The 19,495-nt window shown below is 44.0% G+C and overlaps 3 protein-coding genes across 3 annotated transcripts in view; all 3 read right to left on the bottom strand.

Annotated features, from left to right (window-relative positions):
- The window catches only part of LOC130184341 (atrial natriuretic peptide receptor 1-like), a 31,090-nt gene extending 23,582 nt beyond the window's left edge, over positions 1 to 7,508 (bottom strand). The window contains exons 1-2 of the mRNA XM_056400300.1: positions 6,839 to 7,508; positions 2,862 to 3,609 (exon numbers count right to left, since the gene is read on the bottom strand). Of these exons, the coding sequence (XP_056256275.1) occupies positions 2,862 to 3,576 (715 nt within the window). The 5' untranslated portion in view covers positions 3,577 to 3,609; positions 6,839 to 7,508. The remainder of the gene's footprint in view (positions 1 to 2,861; positions 3,610 to 6,838) is intronic.
- Positions 7,509 to 9,576: 2,068 nt separating this feature from the next.
- On the bottom strand, positions 9,577 to 14,233 carry LOC130184360 (zinc finger protein 79-like). The gene is made up of 3 exons (XM_056400327.1): positions 13,671 to 14,233; positions 12,437 to 12,766; positions 9,577 to 11,996 (listed from the first exon to the last, which is right to left on the bottom strand). Exons 1-3 carry the CDS (start codon positions 13,972 to 13,974, stop codon positions 10,999 to 11,001), a joined length of 1,632 nt encoding a protein of 543 aa, XP_056256302.1. The 5' UTR covers positions 13,975 to 14,233; the 3' UTR covers positions 9,577 to 10,998.
- Positions 14,234 to 15,062: 829 nt separating this feature from the next.
- Positions 15,063 to 19,255, bottom strand: LOC130184346 (zinc finger protein 709-like). The gene is made up of 2 exons (XM_056400308.1): positions 18,636 to 19,255; positions 15,063 to 17,590 (listed from the first exon to the last, which is right to left on the bottom strand). Exons 1-2 carry the CDS (start codon positions 18,940 to 18,942, stop codon positions 15,396 to 15,398), a joined length of 2,502 nt encoding a protein of 833 aa, XP_056256283.1. The 5' UTR covers positions 18,943 to 19,255; the 3' UTR covers positions 15,063 to 15,395.
- Between the last annotated feature and the right edge of the window lie 240 nt (positions 19,256 to 19,495).

Genomic DNA, 19,495 nt, shown 5'->3' with positions numbered 1-19,495 from the left:
CAGACTGAGAGAAACACAGCGTTGCCATTTTACATCCGTTTGTGAGGCCAGTCCTCATCCATGGTGAACACATCAGACCATAGACCAGGTCTGACTCAGTGTCCAGTTTCCCCCTCTGAGGTTAACTGTCCCTGACCTCACTGCTTGGCTCGTCAGTAACCATGGTGATTATCACTACCCCCCCCCCCCATGAGCTGTCTGAACAGTCAGGCAGGAAGAACTCATTAACGCTTGCTATCAGCTGTAGATCACTGACGGTGTGAATGCAACTCAAAACAGATTGAATTCACACTGGTGTGATACGTTCACAAACACCTGACATGTGGTTGTGTTTCCTGTTGCAGAATAAACTATGATGCTTCTACTGCAGAGATAATGTCACTGAAAATTGCAAAGCCCAGCAGCTACTCTGCTCCTCATAACTGACATGTTGGTTCTACTGATTTAATGAGCGCTGTTGTTTTCTGCATGTGACTAAAAGAACTTCTATGACTCATTGAACACAAATTCCAATTTTTGATGTAAATATTAGACACAGTGTTTCTCATGTTTTTCCTTCACTGAACTTAAACATAAATCTGTGATGAGAAGAGGTTAAAACCCTCCTGCTCTGCCAGAAAACTGTCACTGCTCCTCCTCCACTAAAAAGAACAGGCTTCACCCTCTTCTGGCCCCCCCGTCCCTCACCCCTCCACCCCTAGTCATTTTAATACAGTCCCTAAGGTGTACCTAATAAAGTGGACACTGACTGTTTCACATGTGAAAACCAGAAATTCAGTTTTTTTTCTGCAGCATCTTTTTTTTTTTTTTTTTTTTTTTTTTTTTTTTTAAATGGAACCAGAAAAACAACTCACACACACACACACACACACACACACACACACACACGCACTAACTGCTCCTGTCATCCTCTAACTGAGGCCATCTGTTGCCGCCGGCAACGTTTGATGGTACTGAGAGTAATTGTGTGTGTGTGTGTGTGTGTGTGTGTTTTTGTTCAGTACCTATATTATTGTGTGTGTGATTTAATCAGCAGTACGCTCTCTCTCTCATCTCATGGTCACCATGATGTCACCTTGTATGTGTGTGTGTGTGTGTGTGTGTGTGTGTGTGTGTGTGTGTGTGTGTGTGTGTGTGTGTGTGTGTGTGTGTGTGTGTGTGTGTGTGTGTGTCTTGTTTTCATAATGTTAACGTCAGATCTTAGTTGTGTGTGGATTAATGATGATCTGATTCTTTGTTAAAGTCAAAGGTACAAGCTTGTGTGCACAGAAGTAAACTACAACTCCCAAGGTGCATTTCAGTGACAAATAGCCTATCATTTTATTTTATTCATGGAAACCCAGACTCACTCAACCAGCTGGACTGGAGAAGGACTCCACTGAGCTCTATAGGCCACAAATGAGGAAATCATAGACCATGCTCCACCTCCGGACACAGAATCCAGTCCTTCATACATCCACCCTAAAGATGACGGTACCATCAGTTTGTAATTCAAAACTCTACACACATCTACGACATCACACTGTTCGCCACAGGAGATCATCAGAGTGAATTTCCAAACAGACGTGAGCACATGTTAGAAATCTGAGCCGTCTCAACTCATCGACTCAGAATCTCCACCATCACCATGTGAAGTGCATTCTGGGATACTTGTCTAAAGTCAGGTGCTGATAAAACAGAGGAGGAGGATTGAGACCTCTTCAGGTCATCTGGACTGAACCTGTGACTGAGAAAGACCTTCAGACTTCAGACTCAGGGGAACTGCTTTTTACCAGCCAACACTGACAGCAGACTGAGTCTGAAGACATTTTACAGCTCTACAGTAAATAAAAAAAACATGTGACCAACAAAGAAGAAACACTGAGGATGAAAGGACACATTCATTTCTTCTTCTATGTTGAAACTCCTGCAGCTGATTATTTACAGGTGTGTACAACGCACGCACACACGCACGCACATTTGGTCTTCTATACTTATGAGGACCCTTATTGACATCATCTATTCCCCTCTATAGCCCCTAATGCTAAAATAAACCGGGACCAGTATCTAACCTGAACATAAAAACCAGAACCCTTTAGAAAATGTCCTCATAAAGTTAGGCAAACACAACGGAGACACCCGCTGAGCTAAGATCAGTCAGTAACTACTGAGGCAAAATAATCAAATAATAATTAACCATCATTTAACGAGGAGACACAGCAGGAGGAGAAAGGGGGAGGGAAGGATAAAGAAAGAAAGAAAGAATGAAAGAAAGAGTGAAAGTAGTAGCATTATTAGATCTCTTGGACTACCAAAGGAAAGGATAGAGAGACAAGTGAGGGAAGGAAAGAGGAAGAATCAAATGGAAACAGTGAAGTGAAATCAGTTGAAGTGACGAGAAGGAAGGAAAAGGGATACAAGGAAGGAGAGAATGGAAAAATACACCACAAATGAAAATTGTATCTGAAAGCAGTTCAAGTCTCTGACCTGAGTTGTCACGGATCACCTGGACCGCTGACTACTGAAGGAAAGGAAGGAAGGGATAAAAGAAGGAAGGATGGAACAAATGAAGGAAGAGAGGGGAAGGAAGGAGCGATTAAGGCAGAAAGGAAATAGAGTCAAATGACGAAATTAAATCAGTTGTCAGAACTACTGACTGAAGGAAAGCATGAAAATAAGGAGGAAGGGAATGAAAGAAGAAGAAGAATCAGAGAAACTAAAACAGAGTGAAAGCAGTTGAAGTGTCAGCCCTCGGTCATTGTGGTGGACCTCTGACGACCGGAGGAGAGGAAGGAATAAGGAAGGGAGGGAGGACGGAGGAAGGAGGAAAGGAAAGACAAAGCAGTCAAATTAAACTAGCGAAAGCAGTTGAAGTGGCTCACCTCTGCCGTTCTCTCGGATGTCCTGGACAACTGACTTGTAGTTGACGTTGTCCGCCTCGATGACATGGTCTCGGATGGTGATGTTGTGGTTGCCTAGCACCGTGTAGAGCCCCTCCACAGCAAAGTAGCAGGGCCGGTCGTCGTTGGCATCCTTGTTGTCGCTGAAGATGAGCATGGCACGCTGCCGCCAGCCGAACGTCTCCTGGATCCTGGCACCAAACTCACCCAGCTTCTTGTGAGTGGGGCCTGTGTTGGTGACTGCCGCGTAGGGCTCAAAGCCAATGGCACGGGCTCCAGCAGTCACCATGGGAACCTCCCAATGGGTGGTGAACCGGGCGACGGGCGAGGAAGAATAGTCGCACCCAGGGCCGATGAAGGCCCAGGGGTCGTGGGACAGCTTGAGATCGACAGCTACCAGCGGTGCCATGGAGTCTGAGCAGAAGCCGTCACGGTTCTCTGAGCTACCGTGAACCAGCCGGAGCTTCAGGCCCGGCAGCAGCCAGGGGTCTGAGTTCACCTGCTGCACCGCCTGGTGGAGTGCTGGCGCTACGCGAGGCCACGCCCACGCATAGTCTGTGTTAGTCAGAGGCAAGATGGCCGCCAGAGTCACCTCTTGAAGATCCTCTGTAGTGTTGTCCCAGGAAAGAGAGGACTCCGATGATTGGACTAGGAGGAGGAGGAGGAGGAAGGAGGGATGGGGCCACCTGGACAGCATGATAACGAAGAGTCTAAGAGCCTGTCAGACGAGCTGCAGGGAAAAACACACCACAAGCATTGAAGATAAAACACAGTCTTTCATTTGGATAAAACCAGGGACAAACCTTTCTCCCACAATCAAAGCTTTTTCTTTGTGTCTGTCAGAGTTATTAATTAAGTCTGTATTTAAAAAGGAAAACATGGATCCCCTTTAGGAGCTGCTGGGATTTCTGGGAACTTGGCCAACATGTCCATGTGGGCTCCAAGAACTGTTGTCCATTAGCTCCATATGAGCCCCATGTGTGTTTGTGCGGCGACAGAGGGCCACAAATATGGAGCTAATATCCATAACCGGGCTCCAAGTGGGATATTTTCCATTTAAATAATGATTATGCAGTGTGTAAATATGACTAATGATTAAACATTGCCAAAGAATAAAAGGCAGTGTAGATTTCTGTGGATGATGACAACAAAGATCATGACTGCATGACATCGAGTGAGTGAACCAACCAGACATGTGTTAACCTGTTTTAATCTACTTATTGATAACAACATGTCATGCCTGTCACAGTACAACACATACAATATACACGCTACGATTTAAAGGTGAATATATGAATATACAAACAAAATTTCACAGTGCTGAGGCAAAAACTGAGACAATCACTAAAATATAATCTGTCCTCTGGCTAAAACTGATTGTCCTCCAGCTGCCTGCCTGTCCTCTGACTATCCTGTTACTAAAACTATTCTGTGACTAAAGCATCCCCTGGATAAAAGTGTCCCCTGGATAAACCAGCCTGTCCTGTGAGGCAGTAAGTGTTGTCCTGTTTAATCTCCACATGCAGCAGAGATGACACTGAGGCAGTTTCAGCTCTCAGTGTGACAGATGTAATGTTCAATTAGTATTGGTATTCAGTAAGTGTGTCCGTCAGTGTGCGTTACAGTGTGTGTGTTAATATATGTTACAGTGTGTGTGTGTGTTACAGTGTGTGTGTTAATATATGTTACAGTGTGTGTGTGTGTTACAGTGTGTGTGTATGAGCCATTGTTCTCCGGCAGCTTCAGTATTATGTAATCGTTGTTGCGAAACAGCAGCAGAGACGAGTGAAGAACACACTCACATTAAGAACACATAAACATTACAGACACACAGTCAGTGGGTCACAGAAACAGTTACACTACACGACACACGGTGCTACAGTCGGGAACATTAAGGGAACATTACAGTGATATTCTGACAAAGTCCTGGAAAACGTTCTGTGCTCTAAAGCCCTGTGTGGTTGAGTGTGGGTCTATATTTCTTATTTAGTCATCTTCACTCTGAACAGAGACAAAGATTCAAACATGGACGCTCACACAGACACACACCTGGACGACAGATTAACAGCAGCAGAATATGAAGCTGAGTAACAAACTAGTGCGTCCAGCCACATTCACTCACAGAACTACAGATGGAAAAAAGTCCCACTTATCAGTTTAAGTTGAAACTAGCTGATCTCTGATCAGAAATCCTGCATATATTTGTCAGGTAACATCTTCTCTGCAACACAAAATCCAGCCCCAGAATCAGTCTGAATGTTAGAAACAGTGAAATAGCTCCCTGTTCTGTCAGTTTACAGTTGTACACGGATCATCTTTAAACATCAGCAGAACGTGTATAAACTAACATTTCTAGACTATTCCTCTATGTTCTCAATCATCAGAAATAACTTGAGTGATTTCTCCACGTGTCTTTTGCAGTATCACCATTAAAACAGAATAAGAATATTATAGAAATCTAACAGTGATATCATAAAAACACAAAGTTGTTCCTCAGGGTTCTACTTTAAGACCACTGTTTTTATTGTCAATCTCCTGTTTTTTTGTGTTCACTTCTATGTAGATGATACCGTTATATTCATGTTCTAACTTAAAGTAATTTACGGGCATCTCTCTATAAAGCGTTTTTTTTCTGAGCACCAGCGTCTTGTTTTTAATTGTTTTTCAATGAGCTGAGCGTCTGCAGCCACCAGGAGGAGCAACACTGCAGCCAGGGTCTGTTTTAAGAGCGCTCCGTCTCTCTGAATGCTTCAGCTGAAAATCTGCAAACTTTTCTGAGAGGTGCTGGTGTCGTCACTGCAGCTCTTTTTCAGGCAAGCAATCAGAACAGTAGCATCCAAATCCTCCTCGCTCGACAGCTGTCAGACTGAGCAGCGACCAGCTCTGGCTGTTGCCCACGGTGGAAATCAATGTCAAACAAATAGTAATAAAAAACAAAAGGAGTGATGCTAGTCTGCCACACAGTAGCAGATGTCCATCCAGCTGTGTCTGGTTTTAGCTTGTGTAGACGACAAATCTCTACATGAAGACGATAACATGAAATAAATTACTGTAAAGCTCATTTCAGTTTATCCTGATGCAACCATGATTTTGTTTTCCTTCATTTTATCCTGTTGATGTGATTATTTACAGACTACAACACATTTCTGTTTCATCTTCAGTCTTGATGATATTAAAGTGGAGACCAGCTGAGCCTCTGTGGATACAGAACATTCAGCTGATGTTGACTTTAATATTCTATAACATAATTTTATACATGTGTGTGTAAAGATAATAGGCCCTATCTAATAAGTATAAGATCTATAATTCTTTTATGTATCAGTAGATAACGGGACTGTATTACCACTGTTTCTACTGTGCTTTTATAGTATTATTTGTTTTAGTGTATACTTCATAGTATTACTGGATAGTGGCTGTTTACAGTATCTGATATATAAGGCTGTATATTTTACATAATTATGAATATTGTACTTGTTGTTTATATGTGTACAGAATAGACTTCACATAGTGGCTGCTGCACCACTGGATTTCTGTTACTCACAGATTCGTCTAGTTGTCTAGTAGTTGCTGATCTCTTCATGTGCGTTGTTCTTCAGTTTGTGTCTGTGCTGCTGGAAAACCACAGATCAATAAAGTGTGATCTGATCAGACTTCACTGTGATTTTAACTTTATAATAATGTGATTATTGATTATCACCTTCATGACACCTGTGAAGCTGGAACCAGAAAATTTAAATGATTAAATGATCAAATGATTAAATGATTAAAACAGTTATTGATTCTCAAAATTGTTGCCAGATATTTTCCTGGTGATCCACTAATCGATTAACAGACTAATGGGTGAACTGTGTGATGTTCGTGTTTAACCGCCTGCCTCACTCAGCTAGAATAATCCGGGTCTCCGGTTGTTCCGGGTCGTTTCCAGGTGAACTAACTGGGTGAATATTTTGGGGTTTTACCTGCTGGGATCTTCAGTCCGTCGCTTCCTGCAGCTTCATGTTTCCAGCATCGGAGAAGAAGAAAACGAAGAACAAGAAGAAGCGGACGGATGTTTATACAGCAACAAAACGATCAGAGGAGAAAAGAAGTAGCTCCGAAAAGACCGGGATCAGTCTGGGTTCACACCGGAGACTCACCGGGAAGCTCGAGCCCCTGTCTGTCCCGCACGTTTCCGGTAACTGTTAAAAAAGAGAAAGAAAACGGATCGAAACGTCTCGGTAATGTCCCAGGTTCACTGTCGGTGCTGGAGCTGCAGTCTGTCCGTCCACACACCGAGAGGCACTGACGGGCACGCGCACACAGGGACACACTTTTTTTGTGGTGGTACACAGGGTGGGGGGTGTAGAGGGCACGAGGGCAGTCCTGATGATGCTGACTGTGCATGTGGAGGGACTATTCAATTACCGTGATGAGGACCCGGGGGCGCGGCGTGCACGTGTGTGTTTGTGCGTGTGCACCGCTGATAAGCTGTCACTCCAACATTTCAGAGTAAAATTGAATAAACACTCACTGTAAGTGCACAGGCCTGAAAATCAATCAGCTGTTTGATTAGAGATTCTGTTAAAGTCACATTCCGTAGACATGTTGAGACAAGTTATAATAACAACATTGGGCCCCCTGGTGGCTGTATACAAACACACTGACACCTGCATATACAGTTAATGAACAATGAACTATCAATTAAATCTCATTCCTGTCATTTTAATTCGATTTTTAAACTTCGTGTCAGCTGATAATCAGGTTGCGGATCATCGTGCAGACTGACTCACAGAGGTGAATGGAGTTCAGTTTGCATGTGGTATCATTGTTGTATCATTGTTGTATTATGGTTGTGTTACAGTTGTATCACTGTGTGTCCTCTCCTTGATGAAACTGAGTCTGGTTTCATTTCTTCCTCTTCTATTGTCCTGTCAGTTTTTTTTCCTCCCAATTAGAGCTGCTATTTTAGTCTGTCTGCCTGTGTGCGTGTGCGTGCGTGTGCGTGTGTGTGTGAAGTAAAATCTCCACAACAGTTGAGTAAAGGACCTCAAGTTGAGTCTGTTATTTGTTGTGTTTTTCAAAACATATCAACATATTATATTCTGTATGCATACACTTACATATTTGATATATATATATATATATACACACTCATATATATATGTATATACATATATATATATATATACACACTCATATATATATGTATATATATATATATATATATATATATATATATATATATATATATATATATATATATACACACAGTTCATTTGTAGTATGAGACACAAAATGTTTAAAAATGTCAGTGAAACTACAGCTTCACACTCAGCATTCATAATGTGTTAATGTTTAATGATTGCAGTGTTTATTATGAGACCTCGACCTTCAGCTTCAGTCTGAACTCACTGAGAAGCTTTGACCTGAACATGGAGACGTTGTTGTCAAACGTTCTGGTGAAGTTCTGAATGTTTTGATTCTGCATTACAAAAACTGAACAAACACACACTGATTCTGATGTCATGACTTTTATTGTGATGTCAGAATCAGCGTGTGTGTATGTGTGTGTGTGTGTGTGTGTGTTCATGAAATTAATGGACAACACACACGACCCACTGAGTGTGTGTGTGTTTTAACAGGATACACCCGGTCGACCAGGAAATCACTTAGTAACACACAAACACAAACGCTCCCTCTTTGTACCTCTTCCTGGAAATGATCACCACCCACCTACACACACACACACACACACACACACCACACACACACACACACACACACACACACACACACACACACACACACACACACACACACACACACACACACACACACACACACACACTCTCCCTCTCTTCCTCCCACACTCTCCTGTTAATGAAAACACTTGGATGCTTCTCATCTGATGGTAAATGTTGAACAAACTGACTCAACAGTTGTCACAAACTGACCAGAAAGTTTCACTGCAGTGATGTCACTAATAAGCTCCACCCCTCTAGCTGTAGTACTGATCAGTAAGCGGAGTCTGGGGTCTGATTAAGTAAATACAATCTGACAAGAATTAGCCAATCAGAGAGCTCTCTCAGATCGACTGCCAATCAACTGCTGGCGTGGACTGACTCAACCCAACACTGCCTGATATATAGGAGGTGTTGTTTACGGCCCAAAAGCAACCCAACAATGGCTAAGTGATGACTGAGTTTCTACTGATGGTCCAATGATGGCTGAGTGGCGTCCCAACTGAGGCTGAGTGACGGTCCTATGGCGGAGCGACGGCCTAATGTTGGCTTGATAAAAGCCCAACAACCATCTGTTAGAGATTCAGAGAGTGATCAGCTGCGCCGCCAGAGTCCAAAGTAAGAAGTTAGAAGTAAATACATTTTCATTCATTTGATCTCCAACAAGATGAGGAGCTTGGTTTAGGAATATAAATATACCGTATGTTCATGTTTCACTGTGTTTATATATTTATTTTCCTTCATCGTCTTTTGCTGAGTCCTGTAACATTTCAGTTCGATTGACTCTGAGTTCTTATTACTATTATTCTCCACGGCAAAAGGTCAATAAAGAGCAGAGTCTCCATTTTAATCCAGTGAAGGCAGGAATATAAATATAACATTAATGCTCAGAGTATGAGCTGGAGAAAAGAGTAAAGAAGTCTTTATTCAGCAGATGTGAATTTATTTGATGGATGGTGAAGAACTGGGATCTACTGTTTGTTAGATTAGATGTTTATTATATTTATTCAGCTGTGACCTGTTGGAGACAAAGTTTTGCTGGCAGAACAAGGTGAAATCAGATGAGAAATATGTCTCCTTATAAAATAAACCTATGATTATAATCTCATAGTCTGATCTAGTCATAACAGTTGAGACACAGACCAACATCACTCAACAAACTGCTGAAGTTATAAACCAATCAAGTCAAAAATTACAAAAACTGTAAAATCACTTTAAAAATGGGAAAACTAAAAAAAAAATGTTATTTTGATGGTGTATTGATTAGGAAACTGATCGAATCTATAAAACATTTTCAATCATGAAAATCAAAATCAACCACATTTAATGAATTTCCATATTAAAAGTTACAACACAGGTGAGTTTCCACCTGCTGAAAGTTTCTGTGGTTTGAGGAAGAAAATGTTAAAACACCATTAATGGTTAGTTTTCAGTACAGACATGATTTAGTTCAGTCAGATTTAGATTTAGTTCCTAACAGTGTTCGTGCCTTGCTGCTTCTCACACTGTAATAATAACTGTTTATAAATATAAATAAATAACTGTCTCTTGTCAGTCAGATGAGATCAGTTTGATCACAACTTAGTTAAAGACTTTGGTGAACAAAACTGTATTTTTAGGCCTTCTGTCTTTGTTTTTCTTCCAGCAGTTGTTGTATGTATCTCCTTATTTTTTATTGGTTCAGGTCAAAAGAGAGAAGTACAGGATTTATATAATGTTTAAACGTTGTTTTATCACACTCTTTATCAATTCATCAATAGACAGGCCCCAGGACACCTCCCTGAGGGACTCTATAACTTATTGTAGACAGCAAATAAATGTGGATTAAAGTGAATTGATTATTTAAAAAAAAAATTAAATTTCTGTTACGCTACTCGTGATTATTTAACCAACTGTTTCACCTGTGGTCAAAAGGTCCTGCAACAAGCTCTTGGGCATCTGAACACATACTGATGAACTCACATAAAAACTCCAGACCAAACTCTCACAGATTGCTTTTGGAAAATGGTATAAAGTTTTTGAAGGTATTTTTACCCCATAAAAAAATCTTGGTTCATTAAAACTCAGAATTTTACAAGTAAAAAAGACTGTGGAGAAAATATAACTTGTAAACTTTAAAAGAAAGAAAAGAGGCTCCAGGACGCCTCCCTAAGGGACTCCACAAGTTATTAAATACAGAAAGCAAGAGGATTTACCAAAATCTGTTCCTGTAAATGATGAATTGATTATCAAACCTGCTTAATGTTCTGTCGATCATTAAAGCTCGAGCTACAGATCTGGTTTGGTTCAGATCAAGTCCCTTTAACATCCTAAAGCCTTTTCAAGTCTTTTAAGTGGCATAAAGTTTTATACATCATTTTCTCTGTCACCTGCTAAAGACTTTCCTCTTCTGGAATGTGTCACAGCATCAAACTGATCTGGTCCATCCCCTCGGTCCCTGCAGATGGACCTGGCCTCTCTGTGTGACCAGTATTTAGATGGCGGACCAGGTTCTCCCTCCTGGTGAAAGTCCTCCTGCAGAGTCCGCAGTGGTGTGGTCTGTCCCCGCTGTGGACCTTCAGGTGTCTCTCCAAACTCTCCTTCCTGCTAAAGTCTCGGTTGCAGAAACTGCAGCGGTATGGTTTCTCTCCAGTGTGGACCCGTTTGTGGATCTCCATCCTCCTGATGGAACTGCACTTCTTCCCGCACACATCGCAGGTGCTGCCCAGCTCTTTGTGGGACCGCAGGTGTTCTCTGAGAGTCTCGGTTGACTCCAGATGGTCCCCACAGGCTCCGCACCGACTCTCTGGCTCCTTGCAGTGGTTCTCGGCGTGCCGCACCAGAATCCCCTGTGTGTAGAAGGAGCTGCCACAGACTCTGCAGCTGAAGGACTTGTCAGGACTCTGGAAGGGGGCCCTCTGTCTGCGGAGGCTGCAGGACATCTGGTCCTTGTCCTGAGCTGTGTTTCGTCTGATGTGTTTCCTCAGAGTTCGCCTTGAGCTGAACTCTCGACCACAGCTACCACAGACCAGAAGCTTCTGGTCTACAGGAGGCCGAGTTTCACTCCCCTGAGTCCTCTGGAGACCTGGTTCAGACTGAATGTTGTCGTTGTCCTCAGACGACTCTGATTGGACAACTGAGTCCCTGTTGTGGTCTGGAGGTCTGCATGTCCTTCCAGGTTCTGGTCTCATTAGGGCGTCTGAGGGGGCAGGGAGAAACTCCTCTATGTGGGGCTGGATCTGATTGGATGAAAAACTTCCCTCATCATCATTGCTCCCCATTAACCAATCAGGACTCGGTGTGAAACTGGTATCAGCATCCTCAGGTCCTGAAGCTCCACCCTCCTGTTTAATGTGCAGACTGAAGCTCAACTCCCTAATTGGCTGCTCTTCTTCTGTGGTGGAAACCAGCAGATAACCTAGAGGTCAAAAACAACAAAACCTCTGGTGAAAATCACGATGAAGGAAATCAGGCTTCCAACATTTTACTACACTATAAAATCAGATTTATTGACTCCACAGCATCAGGAGACATACAGAGAATTTACCTTAGTCTTAAATACTATAAAAAACTCAGATCTGCGTTTCTGTGTAACCTGAACAAAAGATGCTGCAGTTGATTAATTGATCATCTAATTTCATTAAAAGTAAATTAATCACTGGTCTTGCAATGTTTGAATGTGAGAAAAACTGATCAGGAAGTAAATGATTGAAATGCAGTAAATGTTCAAACTCTCACAAATTCTCTGTTCACAGTGGAAAATATCAAAATAAAGTTACTAAAAACAGTTTTCAGACTTAAAATCCCTGGTTACTATGACGATCTACCCTGGTTACTATGACAATCTAACCCGGTTACCTGACCAATCTTTTTGCACAGAGCTGATCTCTGCTCTGACTGCAGCCTCCAGCATCATCTGACCTTCACCCCCTTCTTGCTTGACATTGAACGCCTCCTGTTTATCTTGAGCAGTTTGAGGCCCCGCCTCCTCTGTGCAGGATTGGATCGGATTGGACAGAGGACTCAGGTCTGTTTCAGGTCTCTCCTTCAACCCTTCGAGACTCTGTGTAAACTTGGTGTCTGTGTCCTCTGGTCCTGAAGCTCTGCCCTCCTCCTGTTTGATGTGCAGACTGAAACTCCGCCCCCTTATCTGTTGCTCTTCTTCAGTGGTGAAAATCTGCAGTACACCTGGAGGATAAAACCAACTAAGAGTTAGACAGTTAATAACATCATACTACGTGAATGGTGTATTTCTCTTTCTCTGTGTGTGAATGGTGTCTTTGTCTTTCTCTCTCTCTGTTTTTTATAAATTATGTTTTATATTTTGCCTTTAATTCGTTAATTACAGTGAGAGAGAGACAGGGAAGTTGGGGGATGACATGTAGCAACGGGCCACGGGTCAGTTTCGAACCCAGGCCGCTGTGATTAGGGCTAAGGCTTCATGGTACGTGCTCTACCAGGTGAGCCACCGGGGCACCCCTGTGTGAATTGTCTTCGTCTTTCTCTCTGTGTGTGAATGGTCTTTGCCTCTAGCTCTGTGTGAATGGTGTCCAAGGCTCAAGGCTTCCGTGAGGTCGTGCAAAAGTTGACCCTTAAGTGGGCACAAGTACGACGATATACTTACTGACTTATGTCCCTGACAAAACAACTGGTTGAAACACTTCAGTCTGATGTCTTAGATCTGTGAACAGCTCCTCTCCGTACACACTCTCAATACATGATCATACAGTAGGAGGGACTGTGGTTGGCTTTTCCCCTCAGAGAAGATGGTGATTTCCAGGCTTCCCACACACACACACACACACACACACACACACACACACACACACACACACACACACACACACACACACACACACGTGGATGAGGAGCCTTCTGGTCCTAATGGTCTGAACTGGCAATAATAAAGATTAATACACATAAAAAGCTGCTTCACATTTTGAACATTTACAGTAACACTGGTTTAAATGGTTCCCAGTTCAGTTTGACAAGTCAGTCTGAACCACAGCAGCGACATCTAGCGGGGAAAAGACGCTACGTCATAGTCTGCGGACATTTCTCTATCAAACTAAACAACAGTCTGTGCACCGACCTGCAGGTCTGTCCTCCGGTCTGTCCTCCGGTCGGTCCTCCGGTCTGTCCCCCGGTCTGTCCTCCGGTCGGTCCTCCGGTCTGTCCCCCGGTCTGTCCTCCGGTCTGTCCTCCGGTCTGTCCTCCGGTCTGTCCTCCGGTCGTTCGGCTGTCCCCAGCAGTTTCCTCTGTCCATCTATCTCCTGTTTTAACCAGGAAACTTCGTTTTCATAATCGGCGATCATTCTGGCAAAACGTCGGAAAATGTCGTCAGTAACCGAGCTGAGCCGCTGGTCCACAAACAGCCGCAGGGAGTCGAGCTGCATGACGGTACCGACTGAGGACTGTCCGTGACACCGGGAGTAGGAGCTACTGGAAGTGTAATGTCGGCTCGAGCACAAACAGTAAAGTTGGACAGTTTGTGACCGCGTCAGACAGGAAGTCTCCACAATAAAAGCACCACTGGAACACACAGAGGACGGACTGTTGTCAAACAGATTTTGTTGTGCTCAGTATACCATCTTAAAGTTTCTGAATCTGATCTGTTTTTACTCTTCCAAGTGAATTTTCAGTATCTGCTGAAATAAAATGAGTTGTTTACAACTTTAATTTAAACTTCAAAAGGAAGCAGCTATTTTAACTTTTTAACATTTCAGGGATCATAGGAATATTTCAGAAAATAAAAATCTCTTCTATTAAACGTTGCATTGGTCGTTTTATTCTGAAAGTTTGAGATGTTTTAATCCAGTAAACTTCACCTGGCACAACTGTAAGTCATGTGACACTGAGGGCTGTCACATGACTGACCCCAATAATATTTCAAGGAAAGGAGACATGAAATTCATTTAAGTGATCCAAGGAACTTATTCAAGGTCCTCCATGACCATTTCAACAATCACAGAAACGTATTCAGTGATCACAGGAACTCATTCAAGTTCCCTGGAATATTTTAAGGACTTCAGGAACTCATTGAAAGACCACTGGAAGTTATTCAAGGACCTTAGGAATGAATTCTGCAGTCTTGTTAACATTTAAGGACCCTCAGGACACTTCAAGGATTCCCTAGAATATCTAGGTACCCTCTCCCTGAAACATTTCAAGATCCACTAGAATTAGTTCCTTGAGTCATTGAACTTATTCATGGCCCCTAAGAACATTTCAAGGAACCCAGGAAGTAATTCACTAATGCAAAGAACTCATTCAAGGATCTCTGGAATAGGTTAAAGACCTCATTAACTAATTAAAAAAAAAAAACCTGGAGCATTTCAAGGACCACAACTCATTCAGTGTTTGACTTTGAACCATGAACATCAGTTTATCTATTCCAGTCATACTATGACCTTCACCCACTTCATGTTATTGAACTAAAATCAACCACATCACTGATTTCAGACTTGTTGGTTTTGTTTAGAGTCAAAACAAATTTTTATTTAAAAAAGAAATAGACAAGTTTTTTGAAGCGTGAAGCACGTTTCTGAATCAGTAATGTCGCTGCTGCAACAGAGAACATTTTAAATTATATGAAATTGAAAAATTAAAAAATAAATAGGATATTCTTTAAAAGGTTAAAAAAAGATTTGTGTTGCGATTCTGGATCGTGTTTTGAAACAGATTTCTGTCGCTGCTGATGACTGAAGGATCACCGCAGCAGATTTCTGTTCATCAGTTCGACAGTTCAACAAACCAGCTGCTGGACTGTCAGTTCACCAGTTTGTAAAACCAGTAGAAACACTGGTCTGTATGAAATCTACAGTTGCATGAACTCTGGCTGCAGACCGTCCTCCCTCCTGATTGGCTCTTTGCTGATATGGACGTCCAGGTGGACCTTCATGTGGACGTCTCTGGAGCGTTTCTCCTGGTAGCTCTTCCCGCAGACCCTGCAGCTGTAGGGTTTCTCTCCAGTGTGGGTCAGCAGGTGTTTCTTCAGGTCATTCTTGGTGACAAAGGCCTTCCAGCACAGGTGGCAGCTGAACGCTCGCTCCTTCTTGTGGAACCGGATGTGGGTCTCCAAGTATCCTTTGGTGCTGAAGCTCTTGTTGCAGAGGCTGCAGCTGAATGGCTTCTCCCCGGTGTGGGTCAGCATATGGGCGTTCAGCCCTCCCACCTGCCTGAAGTCTTTGCCACAGATGCGGCACTGAAATGGCTTCTCACCTGTGTGGATCCTCTTGTGGACCTCCAGGACGTGGACCGATGCCAGGCTCTTCCCGCAGGTCTCGCAGGAGACACGATGCGCTGGTTTATCCCCAGTGTGGTTCCTGATGTGCGTCGTCAGAGCGCCGTTATCGATAAACGTCTTCCCGCAGAACTCGCAGATGTAAGGTCTCTCTCCACTGTGTATCCTCTTGTGGCGGCGCAGAGCACCGGGCCTCGGGAAGGATTTAGCACAGACGCTGCAGTGGTATGGTTTGACACCGGTGTGACTCCGCATGTGAGTCTCGATGTTCTGGTAAGTTTTACCGCAGATGTGACAGATTTTACCAGCGTCTCTGTGAGTCTGCAGGTGGTCTGCCAGGGTCTCTGATGGCGGCAAACTTTCACCACAGACGCCACAGACAGACTCTGCTGAATGACTCTTTGCGTGTTTCCTCAAACTGCCTTTACTCTGAAAAGATTCACTGCAGACTTTACAGCAGTGAGAGGTCTGAGTCAATGTCGTAGTGTTCTCTTGGACATTTGGACTTTCCTCGGTTTCAGACTTAAGGTTCTGAGAGTCCGCCTGAGGTCCGGGGTCCTCGTCACTGTGGATCTCCCATGAGTGACTCCTGCTGTGAGTCTTAAAGGTGCTGCTCTCGATGAAGGTCTTCCCACAGTGCTGGCAGGTGTATGGTCGCTCCCCGCTGTGGATCTTCTTGTGGCGCCTCAGTGCTCCAGGTCGAGGGAAGCGTTTGTTGCAGACGCCACAGCGGTACGGTTTGATCCCCGTGTGGCTTCGCATGTGCGTCTCCATGTTCTGGAAACTTTTCCCGCAGATGCTGCAGGTCCCACTGGTCTCTCTGTGAGACTGCAGGTGGGTTAGCAGACTGTCAGGTGAGTCCACCTGCTGTCCACAGACGCCACAGACGCCCTGAGACTCCCTGCAGTGCGTCTCTGCGTGTTTCCTCAAGAAGCCTCGACTGTGGAAGGAATCACCACAGACTCTGCAGCAGAGTGAGGCCGATTGAGGCGACATTAGTCCTGAGGTTTGCCCTTTGTCTCTCTTTGATTTCAGCTTCTCCATCTGACCGTCCTCGCCCTCAATGTCCTCACTCTGGTCTCCATCGTCCTCTTCGTGGGTCTTCAGGTGCTCCTGGAGCACGTGGCTTTGGGTGAAGGTCAGTCCACAGACCGGGCAGATGTTGGAGGTCCTCCTGCTGTGGATCTTCTTGTGCCTCCTCAGCGCTCCGGGTCGGGGGAAGCTCTTGCTGCAGATGTCGCAGCTGAACGGTCTGACTCCTGTGTGACTCCTCATGTGTGTCTCCATGTTCTGAAACGTTTTGCCACAGATGTGACACTTCCCACCGCCACTGACCGTTTCTCTGTGAGATCTGAGATGGTCCAACAAACCGTTTGAGGACTCCAAACGTTCTCCACATACTCCACAGAGACGTTCAGGGTTGTCTGCATGGGTCTCCACGTGTTTCACCAGATTCCCTTTGTGACGGAAAGTTTTTCTACAGACAACACAGTGGTGAGTCGCTGGCCAGTCCGATGATGCTGCCCGCTGTCTCTTGCTGCTGGACCGCCGTCCTTCATTGGCCCCTGTCCTCTTAGTCTCTTTATTACTGGAGTTGTCGCTGCCCCTCCAATCGTCGCCACTGTCGTTGCTTTCGGCCGCAGAGACATCTGAGGAGGTGGAGCTGGAGCTGGGCGGGGCTGTGGGGAGGTGGGCGGCCTTGATCTCTGGTAGTGCTGTCTGGATTTCATCAGTGCTGGTTGTCCTGAGAGCGGACGAACAGGCAGAGTCTGAAAGGAAAAGAAAACAAAATAAAAATGAGGATGAATCAGTTCATCCAGTTTCAACCTCCTACATCTGAACCTCAAAAGTTTAGATTCTTTAGATGTTGTCAGGAGAGGGTGAGGTGACCAGGAATGATGGGAGAGAGAGGGTCTCACTTTATTAAACACCATCAGGCTGATTAGACGCTCCTTTAAATCTGATTTTCTTCAAATCTGATAAGACAAAAACATTTATTAAGACTTTACCAGTAGGAATATTGTTCAGAGGTAGAGTTTAGATTCAACACCAGGTTCACTGAAAAGTGACATCACGAACATGACTTTGATACTTCACCAATCAAGATATCCGATTATTGATCAGCAGACATTTAGCGTTAACACATTAACAGATGTTGTGACTGACAGGGATGCAGCACCTTTAAAACCACATTTAAACCCAGGTATCTGTGGTGGTTACCCTGAGTGTAAGTGGAGAACCATCTGACTGGCCCCACACTGAGAAAGGACGACAGTATTTCATAATAACAGACTTCAGAAGAATAATGTTTTATCTGCAGGTTGAAGGTGAATTAGTTTCCAACAAGTGCAGAATAAAGGACAGAGACACGGCTCTCACTTTCACACTGGTTTAACACAGGAGTCCAGTTACTGAAGCTTCACTAGCATCAGTTAAACTGACTTCAGTAAACATCATGTTTAAAAGTTTTTACCTGAGAAAGTGTCTCACATGATACTTAGAGCTGGACCAGGTTCTGGTGTGGATTTAGAGACGGTTTGTCTGATTATTTATTGAACAGTAAAACTTTATTTATGATGGAAAACATCAAAGTTACAGATGAATACAAATTTTAACTCCAGGTTTTCTGAGGACCCTCCACAGGTTGAAGTCCTGGCCTCACAGTCCCACAGAGGTGTGTTGCTCTTCCAGGTGAGGTTGTATCTCTGTTTGACCTCTGATTGGCTGACCTCTGGTTACCTAGCAACAGTCAGAGCGGTGATGTGGCTCCAACATGGCGACAGTCTGTAGAACAGGGCGCTGGTATTAACTCACCTGTCCGGCTCAGTCGGACCACCGGGCTCAGCACCGCCTCCAGCAGCCGGCCCTGCCGCTCCAGCTGCCGCCGGTACTCCTCCACCTCCCGCTCCAGCAGACCCACGATCCGCTCCGCCGCCGCCGCCAGTCGCTTGGTCAGGAGCCGCCGCAGCAGGTGGAGCAGGCGGCCTCCTGATAATCCCGTCCCGCCGCTGCGCTTCTCCATCAACCCCAAGACCTCCTCCCCGAGCCGCCTCAGCTGCTCCGACACCGACTCCGTCAGGGCCCGGAGCCCGCAGCGCGGCGGTGTTTGAGTGAGAGCCATCCCAGCGCAGAGCTCAGTCCACCGGTCATCAGGAAGGAAAACAACCCGGGTGTGTTCCGGGTTCACATTGAGGGGAGAGAGGCGGAGTCTGACCCCTGCTGGACCGGAGGATACTGTACTACACTGATGATACCAGTACTGGTCCTAATTAACTAATTAAACCAATCTGTTGGTGGAAAGAACTGAACTGAGTATTTATATTTTTACTAAATGTATCTGATAACTTAGCCAGTAGATAACTTACTGAATCAAATTTTTCATACAAAACATATGATCTGTTTCTAAAACATAAAACCTTTCCCACCTCAGTCAGTCAGTGATGATCCTTAGTTCTAACAGTGTAGTGTTAGTAACGTAACTATATATAACTGCAATAAAAAAGACTAAACATTTGAATAAAATTAAAATCAAATAAATGACAAACAAAAGGGTCTCATATTAATCTACCAGAATTATATTCCTGTGGTGTGGATCAGGTTTTTGGTGGATAAAACTGACAGAAGACAGTTTCACTGTTCAATATAGAAACATATAAACATATAGTCTAAAGAAA

This window comes from Seriola aureovittata, chromosome 16 (assembly GCF_021018895.1).
Source record: "Seriola aureovittata isolate HTS-2021-v1 ecotype China chromosome 16, ASM2101889v1, whole genome shotgun sequence".
Classification (NCBI taxonomy): domain Eukaryota; kingdom Metazoa; phylum Chordata; class Actinopteri; order Carangiformes; family Carangidae; genus Seriola; species Seriola aureovittata.
This window is presented reverse-complemented; position numbering and strand designations above follow the sequence as displayed.

Excerpts from the sequence above, each read along its gene's own strand:
- LOC130184360 (XM_056400327.1), bottom strand. The coding sequence starts at position 13,974 with ATGCAGCTCGACTCCCTGCGGCTGTTTGTGGACCAGCGGCTCAGCTCG. Across the intron at positions 12,767-13,670 it reads ACCGGAGGACAGACCTGCAG|GTGTACTGCAGATTTTCACC; the intron begins GTCGGTGCACAG and ends TTTATCCTCCAG. Across the intron at positions 11,997-12,436 it reads TGTGCAAAAAGATTGGTCAG|GTTATCTGCTGGTTTCCACC; the intron begins GTAACCGGGTTA and ends TTTGACCTCTAG.
- LOC130184346 (XM_056400308.1), bottom strand. The coding sequence starts at position 18,942 with ATGGCTCTCACTCAAACACCGCCGCGCTGCGGGCTCCGGGCCCTGACG. Across the intron at positions 17,591-18,635 it reads GGTCCGACTGAGCCGGACAG|ACTCTGCCTGTTCGTCCGCT; the intron begins GTGAGTTAATAC and ends TTTTCCTTTCAG.